We start from the raw sequence: 22,824 nt of genomic DNA, 5'->3' as shown, positions 1-22,824 counted from the left end.
AACACCAGTCCTGCAGAAGCCAATTCCAATCCAGTGCCCACCTCTTCCAGGATGTCTTCCCTCACTCTGCTAGGAGCACTTACCCTCCCAAGGCTGCCCAATACTATTAAGTATGTTTGCTATTATGGCCTTAATATGCCTCACTTCATCCCACCTTGGATATCCATCTCCCTATATAATGGCCAGATCCTGAAAGCCACAGGCTTTACTTTAATTGTTATACCTTCCCGTAAAGCTGAGCAAAGACACTTGTTCATTCTAAGCATCAGTAAATGTGTATTGCATTAAGATGGATGACCTTTCTAGACCCAGGTAAGACTCAAGAAGGCAGTGGGACTCGGGAAATAATTAATCATGAGTTGATCAACATTTTTCTCTGTATTTTCTCCTCCAAAATAGCTGTGGCCTTCCCAAACCTAGCCTGGCCTGCTAGGAGGATTCCTGAGAAGGAATGTGGCCACTACTGTCACCCTCCTGCAAGAAATTTGCTGATGATTATAATGATGGTGGTGGTGATGGTGATGATGACCTCCACGGCGCACAGGTGGAGGTCCGAGGACACCTCTTGTAAAGTTGATTCTCTCCTTCCACCTTTATGTGAGTTCCAGAGACTGGATTTGGTCACCAGACCTGCACAGCAGGCTTCTTTATCTATTGATCCATCCTGCCTGCCTCTCCAGGAGGTATCTGAATGGGTGACATTCCAGAGAGGAAAACTGAGTGAAGCACAACCATGAAGAAGGGCAGATGGGACTACATGGTCTCCTGTGGAAAGTCTCTTAGAATACAAGACAAGGACAATGACTGAACCTCGAAGTAGGAAGTAGGGAAGCTGATTCCTGGGAGCCCAGGATCCTGCCAGGTCACCGTGCAGCTGGCCAGAGCTAGGGTTTAAAAACTGTGGCAGCAGCTAGCAAGACAGGAATTCTGGCCACTCTAGATATGGTTTCCCCATAGACATTATGTTGAGATCACTGTGGAAACCATTGCATGTCTGAATGCTTCAATCCGGACCCTGATTTTAGCTGCAGGAAGCTTCACACTTGAGGAGCTTGTCCCTGAAGATATGAAAGAGGAAGGGCTATCTCCTCTTCAGACTTCATTAGGGGACACAGCTGTTGGGCATACTGAATCCTCTCCCTTTGTCAGCTCCTCAAAAAGCACCCCCTCCAAGTCAACAGATTACAATCTCTGAGCCTTCTGTTTCTCATGTTGCCAAAGGCAGATACACACACACACACACACACACACAAACAAACAAACAAACAAACACACACACACACACACACACACACACATACACCATTCTCTGTATGTATGTGCATATTATGTATATGCCATCAGTTTCAGCAAAGTAAAGAGCAGAATCTAATCCAGAAGATGATTAGGGCTAATATCTTGCCTGAGTCTTATCAAAATCCCAAGATGAAGAAAATCAGCTATAAGCACACATCAGTTTTTGTGAAAAGATAAATCTTGCCTCTGATTGGTTATTGGCTCAGATCTACTCAAAAGTAAAGGCTCCCAGGTCTCCCAAACACCCAAGTAAATGACGAGTGCAGAAGCCTGCTCTTGTATCTGTGAAGATCCTCTTCTGCCACCTAAGGAGGACCAAGGGCCATTTGTTCCATCCCAGACCTCACTCCTCTTTATTCTTAGTCTTGAACTCTTTCTGCTAAGGCACAATAGCTGCTGGTTAGACAGTCTCACAGAGATCTTCTGGGTTGGGTTGTACCCATGCACCTAAGTCTTTGCCAGATCACTGCCTAGAAAACATTCCAGAAAATTCCTGCAAGTGTGTACACTCATTTGAGGCCTTCAGACCACAAGAACTCCAGGACAAATGTAGGATCCAGGGTGGAGAGCCCTACTGAGCTGAAGAGACCATCCATGGTGTCACAGTGCAGCCTGCTGGGCATCAGCAATGTGCAGTTCATAGAGACAGTGGTGAAGGGTATCAGCATCAGCATGGGCATGTTATCTCCCCTCTATGATACCCAGTTCCCTTTAAGGGATCCTCCCCTGCCCAAGCCTCAAGATTAGACTTCAAGGCCTGGCACAGTAAAAGTTAACTAGTGTCTATTCTTTCAATACACAGCACAAGTGTTCCAGAATGTGCTGACCCAGTACATAAGTTTCCATCCATCTTTCAAGACAGGCCACAAGAGTACAACTTCTTTACGAGGCACAAAGAGGCAGCATCACACAAAACTCAAATGTGGGGCCCATGATGGCTCAGAGCAGGGAGCCAACAGCTTAATCTCTGTGTGCCAAGTGGGTCTTTTTTGGGTGGTGGCAGGAGAAATGAGAGATGCAACGCAGGAGAGAGGTACCTTTAAGATGGGAAAGCCCAGCGTGGTGGCACACGCCTTTAATCCCAGCACTCAGGAGGCAGAGGCAAGTAGATCTCTGAGTTCGAGGCCAGCCTGGTCTACAAAGAGAGTTCCAGGACAGCCAAGGCTAACACAGAGAAACCCTGCATATAAAAACCAAAAGAAATGGAGGAGGAAGATGAGGAGGAGGAGGAGATAATGGTGGTTAGCAAATTGAAGGAAGAGAGAAAGGGCAGGGAAAACAGAATCCTGGGGTTTTGTAGTTATAAAGAGGTAGCAGACAAATTAGCAGATAAATCTGACAATCAAATTAAGACAGGAACATTTGAGCAGAGAGTATAGAGTGAAGGGTTCACTGTGGAACTCACTGAGGGAAAAGAGCTGTTTCCCACATGTTCAACCTTAGTTTTCTCTTTCCAAGCTCTCTGGGTAACTGTCTGTGGCCCCTGGAGAGCCTGTATCTTTCCTCTCCATGACACCTTCCCTTTCCTCTTTCCAGCATATCTCTGAGATGTGACATCCTCAGGCCGCTGGGGACAACTGCCTGCCCACTACCCACACACATAGGCAAAGGCTTACCTGACATTCTGAGAGTCTCCAGGCTCAGCCTTCCATCCCTTTCTGGCAAGGCTGCCTGTGCTAAGGGACAGCCTCCAGCTCTGTTCCAGCTTTCACTGCCCAGGCTAGACAGAGCTGAGCTCTCCAAATCTGCCAGGCCAGAAACAGGCCTCTGCCCTAAAGGTAATTCTTCCCCTGCACATGAGGTTGTTTGGTAGCCAAACCTCAGTGCACATTGGAGTCATTTCCCACTTAACTGGCAGGCAAATCACCTGAGGTCTCTGGGGAAACAGACAGGGCTTTCTGGAAGGGCGACTTTGTTTTTTTCACTCATAGTTTTTTTTTTTCACTCATAGTTTTAAAAACCAAATGGGTAGTTAGACAAAACAGGCGACAGAGGTGGGTGGCCACTTGAGATGCCAAGAGAAAGACATCAAAGCCCACTCGGAATGAGGGGAGCAGACACCATGTGGCCTCAGGAACAGTCTAGGTGGCCCCTGCTATGAAGAGGCAGCAGAGAAACAGAGCTGCTGGGTGATGAGCCGCAGTCATAGTCCATCACCCCACCCTCGCTCCCAGGCCAAGCGCTTCAGTAAAGGATTTCAGCTGGAAGGAACACCTGCTTCTTGCAGTTCCTTGGGAGGGTTCACACATCACTGACACAAGGAGGTGAACCTACCCAGACTCTGGCCCCCACACTGCTTTCTTTTTCCTCAGGCTAGAATTTTTCCCACAGACTCAATCCTTTGGTGACTGCTCCTTTCCCAAACCTGGGCAGTAAACCAGGAGCACTCTCTATGTTTGCAACCTTGCTAATTAGATCATTAAAACTGCCACAAGGGCTCATGTGGCAGGGAGGCCGTCATGTCGGTCTTCTCCCAAGTTAGCTCATAGGTCTTTCAGTTCATCCTCTCCGAATCTTGAAAGCCAAGTGAGGGAAAAAAATGTCTAGTAGCATTTGTTGCCTATATCTGGCCCAGAACCTTCCAACTTCCCAATGATGATGCTTGCTCTTCTATCCAAGAAGAAGGCTGATAATATACACCAAGGTTCTAGACTTTAAAAATCCAGAATCTAGAGTCTTTTAACCATTTTAAGCTAGTCAGACCTACTGCAGTTGAGTCGGACCCTGTCATTGATGTTTTATAGAAGCTCAGAGAATGTCCAGGGTGCCAAATTGAGAGGGGGACTGGAGAGGGGGAGGGGAAAGATGGGGGAGGGAGGGAGGGATTTCAGTAGTCAGGCTTCCTGTACATTAGAAAAGCTATGGATAGTCCTCATGTCTCTACCAAGGCCACCAACGTATCCTTTATGTGATTTGTCAGATCTTTACTTCCTCCCACAGAGCACTGTGGCCACCTGGGCACCAGCCAAGGCTCTATTCCAGGTCCTTCCCTTGAAAAATAACAAGGAAAATATTCTATTTTATTTCCAAAGAGCTGGCGGGGAACTTGAGACCATGAAGCCCATCCAATGATGAAAGTCTTAGTAGATCAACCTGCATCATCGTCTTCTTCCATTCCCCATACATCCCTGCATTACTTCCCCAGCCATAAGACACACATCAAGGGCACACAACCCAGGAAGAACAGGCTCCTCTACTTAACCAGCACACTGCCAAGGACCAAGAGGATTGACTGTGTATTGGTCAGGATTTTCATCTTAAACAACTCCAAAACATAAGTTCCCACCACCACCACATACACTCACCGGATGAGGTCAATGGGTTGAAATTTGTAAAACACTCCATAGCGTGCCCATTCCTGATACAGCAGCTAAGCAAGAAAAATAGGATGAGAGATTATCAGTGACACAGGCAACTCTTCTTGTTTTGTCCAATGTAAAGTCAAAATGCTATCCCTAAAGCCTGGCTCATAGAAGTCTCATAATGTTTGCATAGGTATATCCAAAGGCAGAAGGCCATGGGAACTTCCTTCTCCTTCCCAAAATTATAGAGATCACCAGTGTACATCAACAAACACTCAGGTACCTCATAAGCATCACCTTTATCCCTTGTCTTGCCTGGTGCAGCGTGATCCCAGACATTCATCATTCACCCACTTAACAAGCATTCGCTGAGTGTTTCCTATATTCCAGACACTATCCAGACCCTGGATGCTGCAGTATAGTGCATTAAAATCACTATTGCCATGGTGCTTGTACCTGATGTGTGCAGATAGCTACAAATATATAAGATTCACAAATGCCACTAAAACAAACCAAGATAAGTATGATATAAGGTGGTGTGGTGTAGGATGATGTTTTAAGTGGGATAGACAGAGAGTGCTCTCTAAGGAGGTAATGCCTAAGTTTAGACCAGAAAGAAATGGGGAGAACACGCACTGTCCCTATGCAGAGGCTCTGATGGTTAGCGAGTTAGAGAGGCATATACAGAATTACCAAGGATAGTAGAGGCAGATGTGTGCCCAGGGCAGAGCAAACATGGGAGGTGATTCCTGCAGCAGGTAGCAGATGTGGTGCTAAAAGCTGTGATGAAAACTCTGGATTTTGAAGGAAATCCCTGAGGAGACTTGCCACTGAGGGGACAAACAAACCAACTTAGGTTTCACACAGCTCATTCTGGTTGCTTTGTGGCGAAAAGATGGAGTGAGAAGGAAAACAGGGAGGCTATTGTTAGAATGGTCCAGTGGCGAGATGATGCCTATACTTACTCATAGGGCTGATGAGAGACATTTGATTTTGCCTATTGACTTGTGACTAAATTAGATAAGAACTTGATCTGGGCACTTGAATAACTGGGCATTGACAACAGAAAGAACAAGGTTAAAGAAGCAGACTCAAGAGTTTACTTTAGGATGTGTTCGCTTAAAACGCTTTTTGGGTATCCGCATGGATGTTGAATAAACAGCTGGGTATAAAAATCTGAGTGCAAAGGACAGTCCAGGCTGGAAAAGCAATTTTGCTGGTTATTAGAGAAGAGAGACAATGCAAAGTCATTACGACCCCAAAGAATAAAAATAAGTTCAGACCTGGACACTCTCAGGGCTAAAGGCCCAGGGGATGGTGAAGAGACACCAACGAGTCTGGAGGATCAGGCAGTGGTGAGGGAAAAGGGCACACTGTGTGGCTAAGAGAAGAAAGTTTCCAGAAGAAACTGGAAAGCCAGGTGAAATGTCTATAATGGGTCAGATGAGAATGGAAAAGTGGCCACTGAAATCTACAACTTAGAGGTTGCTAATTACCTTCACAAGAAAGATTTCAGGCTAGAAGGAGGCTCTAAATCTGAGTGAGCGCCTATGTAAAGCTTATGGAGGAAATGCTACACCTAACACCTTAAGCCACCTCGCCATCAGGTGGTGTCTAGCAACTCTGGCAAAAGCAAGCTACACATCCCAACAGTTCAGTTTCAAATTCTTGGCTATCCATCCATCAGTTACCTATCAATAAATCTGGTAATTTGGTAATGGACTAACATTAGACTTCACATAGAGAGCCAGGCTGGCCAGATACTGGTGCCTGCTCAGGCATAAGTCTAGAATTACCTGACAAAACCATTACTGATTTGTTGTGATTTTTTACACTCTTTACATGTCACACAGAATCCTCAAGGAATTTTTCCAAGGAAGACCTATACTGTAACGAGTTGTAGCCTGTGGAACACCAGCTTGACAGCAAGCCGTTCCCTTTACATACAATCCTTTAAAGACCTGATACTAAAGCTGAAAATCAGAACCAGCATCCCTTCTTAAAGGCTATAGATTTTTATTGTCATAACATCTCCCAGAAACTGCCAGAAGCCATGTAGGTGGATGAGACAAGGTACACCAGCAGTTACTGTTTGCAAGGAGCCGGGGGGGGGGGGGGCAACCTCAGAAAGAGAGCGGCCTTCAGTTATATATGAGAGTGGAGGAAGGGGTCTGAACTCATTCCAGGGTAGTGGCCTCTGTATTTACTCCTGCTGTTGATAATGCATTTCTTTCTCTCTATATCTTTGGTGCTTCTACTGCCCTGGGCTCCCAAGAGCAAAGCCTGCTCTGCCAGCACCTTGTTGTTACAGAAACACCACTTATGTCCCCAAAGGAGGCTAGCTTGCATCAGAAGGCAGGATGGACTGAGCTCCCTTAAGGATAATTGAGATGCCACTGCCCCTTTCATAGGCTCTGACCTTCAGAGAAAATACCTACCTAAGTCATGTGTCCAGCTCAAACCTGAGCCTGAGAATACATTTTTGTGACTTGTCCCACAGGAAAAAAAATCTAAAAACGCTCCAAGAAGCCAATGTAGCCCCATTTGGCTTGAGACCACACAGGCAGGCCACATCAGAAGCTTCATTTTGGCTGAGATTCTGGCCCTGTGGTTCTGGTCCAAAGTCCCCAACTCAAGGTAGCGTCCTCCATGCATAGGTGAATATATCTATAGCTAGAGGCAGGACAGCTGTCTGACCTTGTTACAGACAGTAAGATGGACATTGAGCCAAGCTTCATTAGAGCATCAAATCTGTAGCATGGACCCCAGCTACTCACTTACACTTCAATCACCTGCATGGGAGATGGGAAAGGAAGAGAAGGGTGCTACAGATCCCCTCCCCCAAGAATGTTCATTCATACTCAGAGAAGTGAACCTTAGCAAACTGCAGGTTCCATGGTCCCCAAGGGAGACACGCTGTATAGTCTCAGCCCCATGAGGGTGAGCATGCCGTCGGTAAGGGCAGTCAGACAACCATGGTAACCTGTATCAGTTTCTTTAAACATGCAAGCCTAGAACCATCTAATGTAGCTCTTAAAAAGTTTATTTCCTGCAGGTTTCTCAGTGGGCAGCTAGAGCCATCTAAGATGGGCAGAAAGTCACCAGCTGCAGATGCCTCAGATGCAGTCATAGGTTAAGATCCAGCCAGAGCAGAAGAGATGCCAGGCACAGTGGCCTTTAATCCCAGCACTCGGGAGGCAGAGGCAGGTGGATCACTGTGAGTTCGAGGCCAGCCTGGTCTACAAATCAAGTCCAGGACAGAGAAACCCTGTTGCAAAAAACCAAAGCAAAAAAAAAAAAAAAACCAGCAGAAGAAGAGACTAGGTTCCACCCACAGGTTCTTGGTGACCTGTTGGAACATCCAGCAACTATCTGGCCTCAACTTTTCCTGCAGTAACATGCAAGCTGTATAGCCTGGCAGTTAATCTCCTGGTGGATGTCCCAAGCAAAAGTGCCACCCTGGCGTAAAGACACTCTCAAAATGCAGAACTGGCTCTCTTTGTACTCTTGAACAGTCCGTTTACTCCCTGTCCACTAGAGAAGAGGGCTATTGGAAAAGGCAGAAAACTCAGAACCAAGAGTTTCCAAAATGCTGAAGAAAATCACATTCCAGAATGGCACCTAGGGTCCTTTCCTTTACAAAGGTGAGGGGCCACAGGGAAGCCAGGCAGCCCTCAAAAGATGGTGACGGTCACTTCTCTGGGGCCCTCTGGGAAAGGAGGGAGCTCTGACAATGTGAAAAGAAGCAAGTGGCTGGAAGCCAGCAGGATCTGTGTGCTCCAGGTTCCCGCTGCCCCGGCTTCTAGGAAGGCTGGAAACCACTGTACTCTAGAAGCAAGAAAGCTCCTCCTAATTACCCTCCAGGAGGGGAGGGAGACCCCCGAGCCCCTACCTGGGGCTGGGCCATCACACCTACAGAACTGCAGCAGGCAGGCTGGAGGGAGAGGAAGAAGTCACTCTCCAGGGCCTCTATGGGCTCCCTGAAGCTGGCCTGACAGGATCCGGGCCTTGGGGAGATCATGGGAAAGACACAGATTCCAAGGAAGATGTGGGTAAAGGAAAACATTTAGGGCAGGGTGGCCATGTTGGATTACAGTTTCAAAACATCCTTAAAGGCCCCCAGAAGAGCCACCCCACCCCCAAGCATCCAAGCCTGATGCCTCTTTTTCTTAACCTGGCCAAGATCCTCCGGACAGCCATCTCAGAGAACGATTACCTGGATGTCACAAAATCAAGGGAAACCTTGAGTGTACTAGAGCCTCCTTCAGTCTTCCCAAAGACACAGCGTCTTAAACAGTGGGTTGCGACCCCATATGGAACGGTTTAACTGAACGTGGGGGTCGTGAAAAGCATGGCAAAGGTGAAAGTGAACACGCAACAGAACGCAACGTGTGATGGATCTGAGGTGTTTCCGGGGGTGCACATCCATGCTGTGCATCACTGCTTCACTGCAGCCTTGATTCTGAACAGAACACAGGCTGTGCACCATGTGTGCCATTGTACCATGCACCACCAACGAACACTGCCTGAAAGCCCTCAGCGCGGACTTGAGAATACTGTATGTTATAACTCCAGTATTTTGCTGCACACAAATTTTTCTGCCCCCTTAGAAATAGAACAACTTCATTATGGAAAACAAACACTTAGTAGTCTCCTCCCATCATTCCTCGAGGCCTAGGTATTAAATTAGTTCACCTTTGGGATGTGTTTTGCCAGAATGTTTGTTTGTTTTTTTTTTTAATTGCTGTTGGAGTTGCTGAATTATTAAAATGGAAATTTTGTTTGGGATTAGGACATTTCCAACCATGTTGGAGACAGTCCTAAAGAGATTTCTGCCAATCTGTACTATATATTTATGCCAAATGGTATTCTCAGCTCTGGCAATTATAAAATCAAATTATCAATCAACCCTGAAAAATGGTGAGGATGGTCTATGTCATCTGTATCAATATCCATCACTTAACTTTTTGTGCAAAAATTAACGAAAGCATTCCTGTTGTTAGCATACAAATGTGCTTTTCTCTTTAGTAAGCAGTCATTTTTCCTCATGAGCTAAGCTCCATGTGCCTCAGTCTCCAGCCACCTTTGTCTGAGGAAAGGCTCAGCTCCTGACACTTCACTTACTCTACATAGACAAATAGTTTTCTAAATTGCAAACACCAAGAATTAAGGTACTTGAAAGTATAATTGTTTTCTCACATTACTTCTGAAGATGACAAAAGTAATCTCATTAGAAATGTTTTCAATTACGTTAGTGAGGCAATCAAAATATGAGCCTCTCGGTTTCCTCTGAATCATAGTAATATAAAACTATATGTATGCCAAAGAATTGGTTAAAAATAAATTTATGATTTACTATGAATTAATGTTGGTTCATATACCTATTTTATGTACTTACATACCTCAGTTAATGTAAAAACTTCTAAAGCAAAGGGGGTTGAGGGTAAGGCTTGGGCCTTGCTCTAGGCTATACTGTAGGTGCCCTGCACATCAGTCACATCCACGCACTAAAAAGCCCTCTTGATAGAACCTGTGCTGATGTAGTGGTCTGGTCCCCACAATCTTAGTCATGACACCACAATCATCTACAGACATTTAAACAGTCTCCTGTCCTAAGTGACTGTCAGTTTCCCATGTTGGGTGGACAGGAAAAAAAAAAAAAAAAAAAAAAAAAAAAGCTTTTTTCTCCCTCGGATTTCTACTATCCCACAGCATGGCAAAATTCTCTTCAACCCATGGCACAGGCAGAGAAAGATAAGGGTATAAGGACTGTCCAGCAAACCTAAGTGAAAGCCATATATATAAAGGGGACCTCTTGTCTTCAGAGGCACTTGCTCACCTGTGTGTAGCATCATGCCATCAGCTCTGGAGATTATCTAACAAGATACAGCTCTGCCCTGGCAGGTCTGGAGGATATGCTACCATCCTTATATTAACCTGAGTACAGGCTAATATATTTATTATAATTTTATTGTGGTAGCAAAACTATATTACTCCAGAAACAACTACACAGATATTTTTGCACAGACTGTAATTTGCTTCTCTCTACCAGTTTCAACAGCATAGTGTTCCCGTGACTTAGCCACGTATCCCTGGGCTCTGGGATACCCCTAGATGGGCTGAGGTTCTCGCCACCCAGCAGGCAATGGGTAGTAATGGCCATTTAAAGGGGAGAGACATGAAATAAGAATGTAGGAGGACAGAAAAAAAAATGGTTGACTGAGAGAAGTGAAGATCTAGGGAGAAACACTTCCTCCTTTTCCTTTAAATGTGATGCTGGACTTTTCAGGAAATTAAACACCGAGGCTATTAGCATCAGATAGGAAACAGATGAGTTTGAGACACTGCAATACTATAGCAGATTCCCCAGGCAGGCAGAGCGGAGACATGTGTAAGCAATCACCGCAGTATTTCTGGAAAAGACCTTTTATGTTTTTAATACTTAACACTTCATAACAGGGACTAATAGGCAGGATAAAAAGAAGCCTCTCAAAAGGCAACTTGGGGCATGAGTGGTTTTCCAGACAACAGGATTGGAGGGGGGATCTCTTGAGCTTCTATTCCTCATCCCTCCTTCTTCCTCCCACCTAACTTTGTACACTAGAGTTGTACAGAGGCTGGGCAAGACAATGGCATGAGCGGCTCATAAACAGACCCTTACCAAAGAGGCTAAAGCCACCCTTTAGTTTGTATACTTGGATGACCCCATGGTCCCAGAGTGCCAGCCAATAAAACAGGGAGATCTTCACAGAAGGCTTGGTATAATAATACCTTCACAGAGGCATTACATGGTCAGGAGCTGTGGCCACCACTGGAGGAGTCCCTCTAAAGGAAGCATGGCCCTTCCCCCAACTGTACCCTCTAGTTCCTAGCACCCAGGCAAAGTTTCCTTCTCCCTCACCATTCTCCTTTGATGTTTGGGAGTGACTTTATTCCACTTGCCTACCTATAGGACAGGAAAAATATGTCACAAAGATGATCTAAAAGAATCCATAATGGACACCCATAGATAATCATACATTTTTTTGTCAAGGACACTTCATAGGGGAAGGGATTCTAGAGGAAGCACAAATGCCCATACTGGGAGTGAGGTTTAAACCCACATGAGCATCCACCCATTGGATCTTCAGTCCAACACCTTAACCACTCAGCCATCCCAGTACTGCTGTGGCAAAGGGATTCTAGGTGCCTTTCTGTGGGGCAGTGTAACCTTGGGTAGTGTGTTCAGTCTCTGTCTCGCTGTTTATACCCACACACTAAGGAAGGTGGACTGCTAGTGCCACTCAGTTGGTGTTCTCTTCTTTGAAGGGCAGGATGAAGTTTTTGTGACTGGAAAACTATTAAAATTAGATACTTAAATGGAGCATCTATGACCCTTGTAGCCAGTTCCACACCCAGACACGTTTTTACACACCCAAGGTTCTCAGTGCAGCACAAAAGAGGCTTACCTTTCTGTCATTCATGTCATCTCCTGGACTGTCATATTCACCCTGCAGGAAAAAAAGGGATACCAGATAAAGCCAACAGAATCATCAAAAACAGATGCCAGAAGAGAAAGGATTTCCTTTTTCTTTTCTTTTTCTTTTTTTTTTTTTTCTTTCTTTAATTTTCTAATGTCATCCCTTTCTTTCATTTCTATTTAAAGAAAGTCAGAAACATGACATGGTCAGGAGCCAATATTTGACTTCTTAGTCATCACCTTGTCCTGTGTAATTAGGACAGCTTTTCTCACAAAATGCCCCCCTCCTGAGCTTCACAGGGGAGCCCATGTTACTACACTCAGCCTATATAATGGCAGGGTCCGTGCCTGTAAATGGTCTAACACATGAAGTGAAATTCGCACCATGTCATAACACCCTGTGTCCACAACCAGCAGGACTTGTCTTTATCTGCTCTACAGCAAAGATGTCAGAACTTGGAAGGCTCCCATCTGAGGGATTCCTGTTGGTCAGACTCCTGTGGCTGCATGGAGTGACAGATGTTGGATGATGGTAACGCCAAGAAGTGTTTAGTTAAAGGGCTGCTTAAGTCCTTCACAAGTTGCCCTGAAAAACTGTTGCACTGCATATTAGGAAGAATATTGCTCCCGGCCAAGGAGTGCTTCCGGGTTGAGCATTACCCTCTGGTAAACCTTGAGGTTTCTTTCATGCCTATCCACCTGCCTCCATTAACAACCCAGTCATGCATATTTTTAATGACCATATACTACATCTGTATTTTCACCCTTTTGCCAAAAAAAAAAAAAGATGAGATGTCAAGGAAAGCTCAGATGAAAACCAATGCATGCCCCTTGCCATCTGTGAAAAAGACTGGAAAAGACAATTTGAAACCTTTGGGGAAAAAAAAATAAAATAAAAAATAAAAACGAACCAAGCATTACCTTCAGCAATGAGAAGTTCCAGGGTTGGCAAAGGTGTTTTAATCTCAGGGTTCATCCCTGCCTCATTTTGCCAAATGTTCGCCCACCCCAAGGCCTATGGCTCCAGCTTTCAGACAATTAGAGCGAACACACTGATCAAATAGATCTTATGAGCAACCGTGGCACAGGCCTAGAATCCCAGCTCCCAGAGGCTGAGAAGAGGCTACAGAATTTGAGGCAAGCCTGGGTCAAAGAGTGAGACCCTGCATCAGAAAGGGAAAGTGGGGAGGGAGGGAAGAAAGGAGTGAGGGAGGGAGTGGAGGGAGAAAAGGAAAAGCAAGGCACTTACGTCATGCAGAGGGTAGGCAGCCTCGTAGATATTGTTTGCTATCAGAGAGTTAATGCCTGCAAAGAAGACAACAGTCACTGACAGAGAACCCTCTCAACCTGGATTTTGACACATATTAACCCCTCATGTGCCTCTGGGCTGTGAATCATCGCATTCTCATCTACTCTAAGGGAAATCTTGGTAGGGGTTCAAAGTTTAATGCCTATATTCTCCTTGGCTGGTGCCTTAGTTTGAGGAGGACCCCAGGACCCAGATCTGCCTGTCATAAAGTTCTTCTTGTAGGTTTCCAGGACCCTGTGGGTCCTACTATTTCCTCTTTCTTCCATGCTACTCTTGCCTAAAGTCTCAATAGGATGTCCTCTCCTCTGACCCACTTTCTTGGAAAGTAAAGTTTTTCATGGTACGTATCCCTTGGACTAGTGTTTTGATATAAGTGAGTATATACCGTTTGTCTCTTTTTGCTTCTGGGTGAACTCACTCATTATGATAATTTCTAGATCAATCCATTTGTCCAAAACTTTCGGGAATTCCTTATTTTTAATAGCTGAGTAGTATTCTATAGTGTAAATGTACCACAGTTTCTTAGTCCATTCTTCTACTGAGGGACACTTAGGCTGTTTCTATGTTCTGGCTATTATGTATAAAGCAGCTATGAACATGATTGAGCATATGTCCCTGTTGTGTGGTAGGGCATTTTCTGGGTATATTCCAAGGAAATCTTGTCCACCTCCCAAATACCAATGACGTTTTCACATTAAATAATATGCTGTGTGAACCTTCACGTTCCTCCTGTCCTCACAATCTGATGACTCTAGCCCAGCAAACCTCCCACACTGCATGGCCACAGGCATCATTTGGGACCCTCTGCATCCCACATCAGCAGAGATATGTGCTGATGGATGACTTTGACCGTGATAAACTAAAGTCGATGTCAGTGTGTCCTGTCTTACCTTCCCATCTCTTCCCAGGAGTACTTTGTCGTGGTGGCCCTGAGGTCTGAGACACCAGCACAGCAGTTCTCAAAATAAGGTGTGGGAAACCTTGGGAAACCTCTGACTCTTCCATAGCCCCCATGCTGTGGGATGCTCATGGGTGCTGAGGTTGAGAGCATATTGCAATGCTACTGGCATTTTTGTCCATTACCTCTATTCTCTCACAGGTGCATGAAGGGATTTTTGTGGCATATAATGTCATTCCCTTGGCTGATAGAATATATGCTTATATCTTCTTGTGCTCTATATTTTCCTGAGTTTCAACACTAGTACAACAAAACCTGGTCAATAAAAACCAGCTTGACTGCTCCCAATAAGTTTTTTATATTATTTTTATCTTCCAGATTATAATTATACCATTCCCTCTTTCTTATCTACAAACCTTTCAATGTGCCCCTTCTTGCTCTTTCAAATTTATGGCCTCCTCATTAATTGTTGTTACATGCATATATGTGCATGGAAATACATACATATTCCTAAATACAACCTGCTCAATCTGTATAATGTTACTCATATGCACCCATTTTCAGGGCTGAGCATTTGGTATTGGATAACCAACTGGTGTGCTCTACCCTGGTGAAGACTATGTCTCATGCCCCGGCAGTCCTTAGTTGCCTGTCGTTCTGTGTGCCGGGTTGGGCCCCATGGACTTTGCCCCATTCGCTTCCCCATATCCATTGCTGTTGTCCTTGCTCTGTTTATCTTTAGGCAGCCATGCTGGTGAGGCTTTACGGGTACTTGTCCTGACATTACTAAGAGACATAGTATCATAGTAAATGCCAACAATTTTTAAAGGACAAAGATGCCCTGAGATTTGAAAAAAATGAAAGCAGCACAGGGATTCGTTGTTTAATCCTAACAGTACTTTATGCCACCGGCCCATAACAAAGTCAACTGAGTCAATGCTGAGAGGACGGACGCTGTTGTCTCTAGTTCCAGTACTGACAACAGGGAGCTTCTGCTCACATAAGGACACAGTTATTTCTTCTTTCGTTTCCAGTTTTATTAGGAAGCTATATAACACTCTGTATGTTCTGCCACAGGGTGAGCTATCCTGGGTCACAAGCATTCTGTATGCTCTGTGTCAGGATGGACTGTCCTGGGTCACCAGCAGTCTGTATGCTCAGTGTCAGGATGGGCTGTCCTGGGTCACCAGCAGTCTGTTTGCTCTGCACCAGAATGGGCTACTGTGAGCCACCAGCATATTGTATGTTCTGTGTCAGTATGGGCTATCCTGAGTCACCAGCATTCTCTATGCTCTGTGTCAGGATGGGCTATCCTGGATCACCAGCATTCTGTATGCTCAGTGTCAGGATGGGCTATCGTGAGCCACCAACTTCCAGGTAAGAGAAATTGTGTCTCCCCAACTCAGAGTGCTAGGACTGTGCATTCCAGGATCTACATTTAATCACAGAGAGGAAGAAACGGGAGGAAGTTTCCAGTACCCAGTAATTTCCCATGGCCTTGCATACACTTTAATCTCTGAGGCGTCCTTTGCAGAGAGACTGTGGACACTAATAAGACATCCTGATGCTAAACGGTCTGTTTTGCCATCGGCTCTGGATCCAGAATGAGGCTGGGACACAGATCTAGACATCAACACATTAAAATTTGTCATGTTCTACTTTTCATGTGCCCAGCCACACTCGCACATTCCAACAGTCCTCTCTTCTCTATCAGTCCCCAATTCTCAAACCTTGCCAAGATTCACCATAGTTCTACCAAAACACCATTTCCCCAGGCCCTATCGATGCTCAGGGGGCATGACCACCTCCAGAGATCTGAAACCCGAGACTGCTTGGACGTGCCTTCAAGAGCTAGTGGTCCTCCTCCAATTTTAAGTTTCCTCTTTGGGATTAGCATAATACATGAGAAATAACTTTGGGGGTCGAGAGGGGCTGAGAGGAGGAGTGTGGGTGGGGGAGGGGAGCCAAGGGTGGACAAGCTACAGATTTATTTTACTCAGAAGACTACAGTTTCAGTCAGAGTGTCATTAATCAGTTCAAGAGCCCTAACCACAGCAATCAAAGGGAAGAGAGCTGAGTTGGGGGGCAGCGGGGTGAGGGGGTATTTCAAAGCTACGCAAGTGCTGTCAACATGGTTAGAGGCTGAAGCACCACAGGCTGGTAGGGCCCCCAGCATGACCACACCCCAAGAATTACCTCACTTAAACCCCACAGTTGCCATGGCAGCTCTCTAGACCCCCACAGACAGTCCCAACATTCATAGAAACAAACAGGTGTTTCACCTTCCTTGGCTCCCCTGCTCTGTCTCAGTGTCTTTTAGCAGGATAGCCAAGTGTTTGGAGGCCTCAGACTAGCTGACAGTCTGAGCCTGACTGCAATGTCTGCAAAAGACCTCAGTTCATTGGGCTCTAAGCTGTCCACCCATGCCCATCTCAGATAAACCTCCACACAGCTCCACCTACAACAGGCAGCTCATTTCCCTTCCAGGAAATAGGCTGCCTATTATTCCATGTCCTGCAAAGCCTGCAGTGTACATGGACCAGAGAGGACTATTTCTGCTGCATCTCTCAAAGCACTTAGTTCATTGTCCCAGCATTCAAAGGGGTAACAATTGAAAACCATCAGCCCTTGGCTGCACTTCCTAAGTATCTCTTCTAGCTGATCAAGAGCCCCATCCCCCACCAACACACACACACACACACACACACACACACACACACACACACACACACTCCTCACTGCTTGTTTGGCTAGCTAGCAAGCTATCCTGATGAGGAAACTCTAGACTCCAGTTGATTAGTCTGCCTCCCTAAGACAGGAAGTCCAGACAAAATGGTCTTTTGCCTTGGAGCAAAGACTCAGGGTTATGAAATCTGAGTTCTCCTGACTCAGATACCCAAGGCTCTCAAGTAATGTAATTGAATGTTTCTCTGTCATCCGTAGCTGTGCACCTCCCACAGGACACCTACGCGGTAGCACATGGGTGATCCCAATCAGTGGGGCGGGGGGGGGGGGGGGGGCCGGCAATGGGGGCTCATAAAAGAAGGAAGGAGGGAGGAGAGTGGAAAAGTTACCATCCAACCACAGCAACCCTACCAAAATGGGGCTGCATCAGCCTCTTCTTTCACCCCCGCCCCCAGACTTCAGAAATCCAGACTCCACCCAAAACAAGCATGGAAATCAGTTTGAAAGGAAAAGAAAATAATCAAACGTTTTTCAAAAAGAAAAAGAATCCCTGCTTTGAAATTTTTGATTTTTTCCCCTCCTTTTTCAAAAAAAAAAAAAAAATGGGGCTAATTGGTTCCATCATGTGCTATTCATGTGGCCACAGTGGCAACGCTTTCTTCTTCAGGATCACATATATACTCTTCCCTCACCGTATTAGGCACAGTGGTGACAGAGGAGGGGTGGGAGAGAGAGAGAGAGAAAGAGAGAGAGAGAGAGAGATTGAGCACATAATGCTAATCTTTTGATTTCTTACTCCCAACATGAAGGCCATGGAGAAGCAGAAAGCTCCAAGGATATTTTCCTTCATTTCTTTCCAAACCCACTAAAAAAACAAATCCTCAACCCAAACAAAGCATAGACTCTGGGGTCTCACAGAAGCTGATCCCTAACGCCATCCACCCTATCTGTCCCTCACACAACTAGAGACTGCACACCTGTTGCTTAGAACTCTAACTCCCATAGGAAAAGGTTCCTATTTCTCCTCGCCCAGCATGGACCACACTGGTCCTGGGAGACTGACCCAGCATCACTCGCCCTTTGCGTCCAAAAGCGTCGGAGCTAAAGACCACAATCAGAGCGGTCTTTTGCGAGTAACAGGGCATGCGCACCCAAACCCTGCGCCTTGCCTTTGGCTCTGTAGACATGAGGCAAGAACAAAGTGCAGGACTTTCTTGTCCGCCTCCCAGAGAGAGGCTCATTAAAGCTATGAGTGCTGCTGGGTGGCAGGGAGCACAGCTCTGCTCCCTGCAGGCCAAACTCAAAGGAAACTTTCATCCTTTGGGACAGGTACTTAGAGAGATGGTGCCGTCCTCCTGAAAGCCCATTTGGTTTTGATTCCCTCCACAACAGGGCCTGCTCGGCCCAGCATTCTGCTTTCATCCCTGTGCTCCAGCCGGACATAAATCTAAACCAGAGCCCCCAGACGGCACATTTAACAGAGACTATATTTACCCATCACCAAATTGTCTTGACGTGTGCTTAATTACTTAAATGTCTTTAATCCCAAGCCTTTTCTTCTAACAAAATAGAAACCAGTTCAGCTGGATGAATGATAAACCAGATGTTTACAACACACACCATGGTCTGGCTCCGGTCAAAATAATTAAGACATCGTCTCTTGAGCGGGAGGGGAGATGCCCAAAGCATACATTTGTTTCGATGTTCTGACACCAAAATGTCCATGAAAATGTACCTCTATTAATCTATAATTTTCTGTCCATGGAAAGGCAGTAATAACTTCCATATGAAAGAGCAAGAAAGGTGTTTGTCCTGCAGTATGGTCGAAAAGGCTAGGGTTTCTCTCCGCGAATAAGCACACTTTAAAGTTATCGCTTGATGGAGTATACATCCAGGACCCTGGCAGTTGACCTTGGGAAATGTGACAGTGATTAAGGAGGCATGGCGGGGCTTGAACAAGTGTGCAATCGTTCAGATGCTTCTCCCACCAGGCAGAATCTAACCTGTAAACAGTGTTCATCTCTGAAGAGTGTGTGCATTAGCCATGATCTCAAGCTTGCAGGGGTGGAGGCTAAGAAGAAGCTGAGATGCTCCCTCCCCAGGGGCTTATGGGAGAAACCTAGGAAGTTAATGGGCAGGGCCTGGAGAGAAGGCTTGATGGCTATGAGCTCTCACTGCTCTTACAAAGGACCCAAGTTCAGTTTTAGCATCCACATCGGGTGACTTATAAGGGCCTGTAACTCCAGCCTGAGATCTGATGCTCTCTTCTGGCCTCTGTGGACACAAAGCCCTCACGTTCTCAAGGTCAAAGACTCTTGTTTTGCCGTTTTATACTAATGTCAACCCTCTCCTTCCAAAGAGGAGAGAATCAAAGTTGAAAGGGGGACTGGCTGCAGTAGCTAGAACACGGTAGGTTTCATTTCTGTATGTGTCTATGATAAAGTTTAGAAAATAACAAGAAGTGGGCTCTTTGTAGACAGGCTTGGTTATCCTTGGGTACTTCTGGGAACCTTTTGCAATGCTCTCCACAGTCCTAAATGTCATTGAGTCAAGGATTCTGTCACAGCATGTTCCGCTGTGCCTTTATCCTTCTCCTTTTCATTAGCTGACTTTAGGGTTCCTAGGAATCACCTGGATAGATCATTGACAACGCACATCCTAAGACCTTGGCCCTGTAGATTTTGGTACGTCAGATTTGGCAACTGGGGTTGTAACCAGGAAAGCAGGTGGCTCAGATGCCAGGTAAACGCAGCTGTTCCTAGCCAACATATCGTGAGGCAAGTTTGCAAAGAGCTAATCGAGAAGGACAAACGTCCTCCAACTACACTGGCACTAATTTGCCTCCTCCCAGTTGTCATCCTCCCCCCCCCCAAAGTCCCTCTCTGTGCACCTTATGTAAAACACCCCCATCCCCGGAAATAGAAGGATCCAAAGAGTCCTAGAAACCTACAAGAAGAACATTATAACAGGCAGATTTGGGCCCAGGGGTTCTGCTCAAACTATGGCACTAGCCAAGGACAATACATGCAGTAAACTTTGAACCCTGAAGCAGATCTAACCAATGAACAGGACATTCTCCACAGCTGAGTGGAGAGTGGGAACTGACTTTTATAAGAATTCGGGTGCCCCATATTTGACCACATTCCCTTGATGTGGAGACCTGGTGGCACTCAGAGGAAGGATAGCAGGCTACCAAGAAGGGATTTGATACCCTAAGAGCATATACAGGGGGAGGAGATTCCCCGCCTAGTCACAGTCATAGGGGAGGGGAGTAGGGGGTAAGAGAGAGGGAGGGAGGAATGGGAGGATACAAGGGATGGGATAACAATTTAGATATAATATGAATGAATTAATTTTAAAATGATATTTAAAAAACCCATCCCCAGTGCCTTTCTTGGATTGCTTTTCCTTTTTAAATGCATGTCCCCACATGACATATTGTCCATTTTGTTTATTGGCTTACTTTCCCTCCCCCTTGACTAGAATGTCAACTCCCCACAAAGAGGAGTTTGTTTCTATTTGATTCACTGCCATAGTATCTAGAATTTCAATGCCACGTAGTAGGTGCTCAGATAGCTTTTGAGTGAACGAAAGGGTCGTTTTCCAGGTCCTCTGGGAATCCTTTCCTGATAACTTCCGCTGCCCGGTTGATTGACTTACAGAAAACTAGAGAGGAGGAAAGAAAGCTACCTCCAACTCTGGCCCTGAATCCCCCACTGTGTGACAGTCAGCAACTATCTTATGAAACTAGGTAACATTGGTTGGACTTGCTTTTTGCGGTGGTGCTTCTAATGGACCGAATGGGCTAAAGACATAAAAGTGCTTTGAAAAACGTCCAACTAGACACAGGAATCTTGGCGGCAATAAATGCCTTATTTGTTCAGAGATCTTTTACCTGCTCAGCTCCCACCACAGAACACCCAGAAGCAAGGAAAAGTATCTATAAACAGCTAATGCAGAGCTCATAAAACCTACGCCCCCTGATGATACGCAACTTAGCCACAGTAGGATCCTGGCAGCAACCCTTCCTTCAATTTCTCTTTACCAGTATTTTAAGGAGCTTGTTTGCCTGTCTCCCAAAAGGCACAGGGAAACTGAAACAGCACAGCTCGGGGAAAGAGATCACCAGACTGAGAATTGAATTCAAGAAATGAAGGTGAATGAGCCCAAGGATCCTTTGAAATTCCACATGGACACACACACACACACACACACACACACACACACACACACACACATATACACACACACATACACACACATACACACACACATACACATATACACACACACATTCTTTTTCTCTCACACACACATTCTTGCTCTCTCTCTCTCTCACTCACACACACACATACACACACATACACACACACATTCTTTTTCTCTCACATACACATTCTTGCTCTCTCTCTCTCTCACACACACACACACACACACACACACACACTTCCTTTATCAACGGTCATCCAGAAAAGCTTGTATATGCATCCATCTAAAAAATACCTGTTGGAGTCTATGGCCACAACACCTGAACACACCCCATCCCCCTGATTGTGGAAAGCTAGTAGCGCCAACCATGCTTAGTATTTAAATGGGAGAATAAATGGCACAGACATTTTAAAGTAAGAAAGCAAGAACTTGTGTGATTGGTTTGGGAAAAATTTCTACCCAAAGGATGTGGCTGCAGGCAGGGACAGCCACAAGACCAAGCATAGGCCCCTTTTCCTTTGCTCAGAATTAAGTTCTGGATACAACTGCAGAAACCCAAGAGCCTTATGGTTTGGATATTTATATTTCGTTTTTTTCCTCCTAGTTTTCACATTCAATTTTAATTTGTGTTTTTTTTTTCGTGGTTCTTATTTTTTTAATTTATTATTTATATTAGGCTTGTTCTATTGTTTTCCTTGTAAGCCACTTCAGAAATGCTGTGGAACAAGGCAGAAATATAAATAAATCAGTGCATGCGGCTTATACACATTGGCTGGTGCTTTACAAAAGCCAGCATCAATAAAAATGTATTGTCTACAAAAAAAAAAAAGTGATGACTGAGCCGGGGAGGGGGGGGGGAGAGGCTGCTGGATTGCAGTTATTGTCATTGCCACTCTAACTTTCTAATGTTTAAGTTAAGTACAATTAGAAAAAGACTAAGCATTATACATGGGTCACAAGTATAATGGCCATATGGAAGGCCAGACTGAAAGCCAAGGGTCTGGGTTGGGGGACGGGGTTGCCTACAATGCCAAAACCAATCCTATTTTCCCTATTTCTCTTCCATTTATGAGACAGCAGTGCACTGAAAAAAAAATGTATGTCACTTATACCCCATTTGGGATTTTTCTTCTCCTCTTGTAAAACTGGAGAGAGAGAGGCAAGAAAGTCAAAATACATTCCCTGGCTCACAGGGCCATATTATCTCAAAGTGTCAATGTTACTACACGCTTCCTTGTTTCTGACCCTAACATGGTTGGGTTGTTTGCGATCTGCCAAAGGGAATTTATAAGCTGGTCAAAGAGCTCCAAAGGCATGATTGGGTTTTTGTTTTGCTTTGCTTTGCTTTGTTTGCCAGACAGAAGTCAAATCACTTGAGGATAGCCTTCCGAGCACCCCTCTACTGAGAAGCAGAGCTCAACCATCCCTTTTTGCAAAGGGAGGGCATCATCAGCATCTCCTGTGCAATTGACTGGCCCTTCAGTCCCACCCTGACACCACCCCTGGCTCATAGCATTTCAAAAGTAGTTGGAACAGGGTCAGAGCAAGGGAAGCCAAATTGTAGGTCCACTCACAACAACTTCAACCCAACACATAGCCGTGGAAGAGTCTCCTACGCTCCCTGTGCCGTAGGTAACCAGTGATAATTCCCGGCATGCCACTGTCT

At 45.4% G+C, this 22,824-nt stretch overlaps 1 protein-coding gene across 1 annotated transcript in view; it reads right to left on the bottom strand.

Annotated features, from left to right (window-relative positions):
* The window catches only part of LOC127197685 (anoctamin-2), a 185,622-nt gene that overhangs the window by 53,341 nt on the left and 109,457 nt on the right, over window positions 1–22,824 (bottom strand). The window contains exons 8-10 of the mRNA XM_051155656.1: window positions 13,307–13,362; window positions 12,047–12,088; window positions 4,602–4,666 (exon numbers count right to left, since the gene is read on the bottom strand). Coding sequence (XP_051011613.1) covers window positions 4,602–4,666; window positions 12,047–12,088; window positions 13,307–13,362 — 163 coding nt within the window. The remainder of the gene's footprint in view (window positions 1–4,601; window positions 4,667–12,046; window positions 12,089–13,306; window positions 13,363–22,824) is intronic.

The sequence above is a fragment of the Acomys russatus genome, chromosome 13, assembly GCF_903995435.1.
Source record: "Acomys russatus chromosome 13, mAcoRus1.1, whole genome shotgun sequence".
NCBI lineage: Eukaryota > Metazoa > Chordata > Mammalia > Rodentia > Muridae > Acomys > Acomys russatus.
This window is presented reverse-complemented; position numbering and strand designations above follow the sequence as displayed.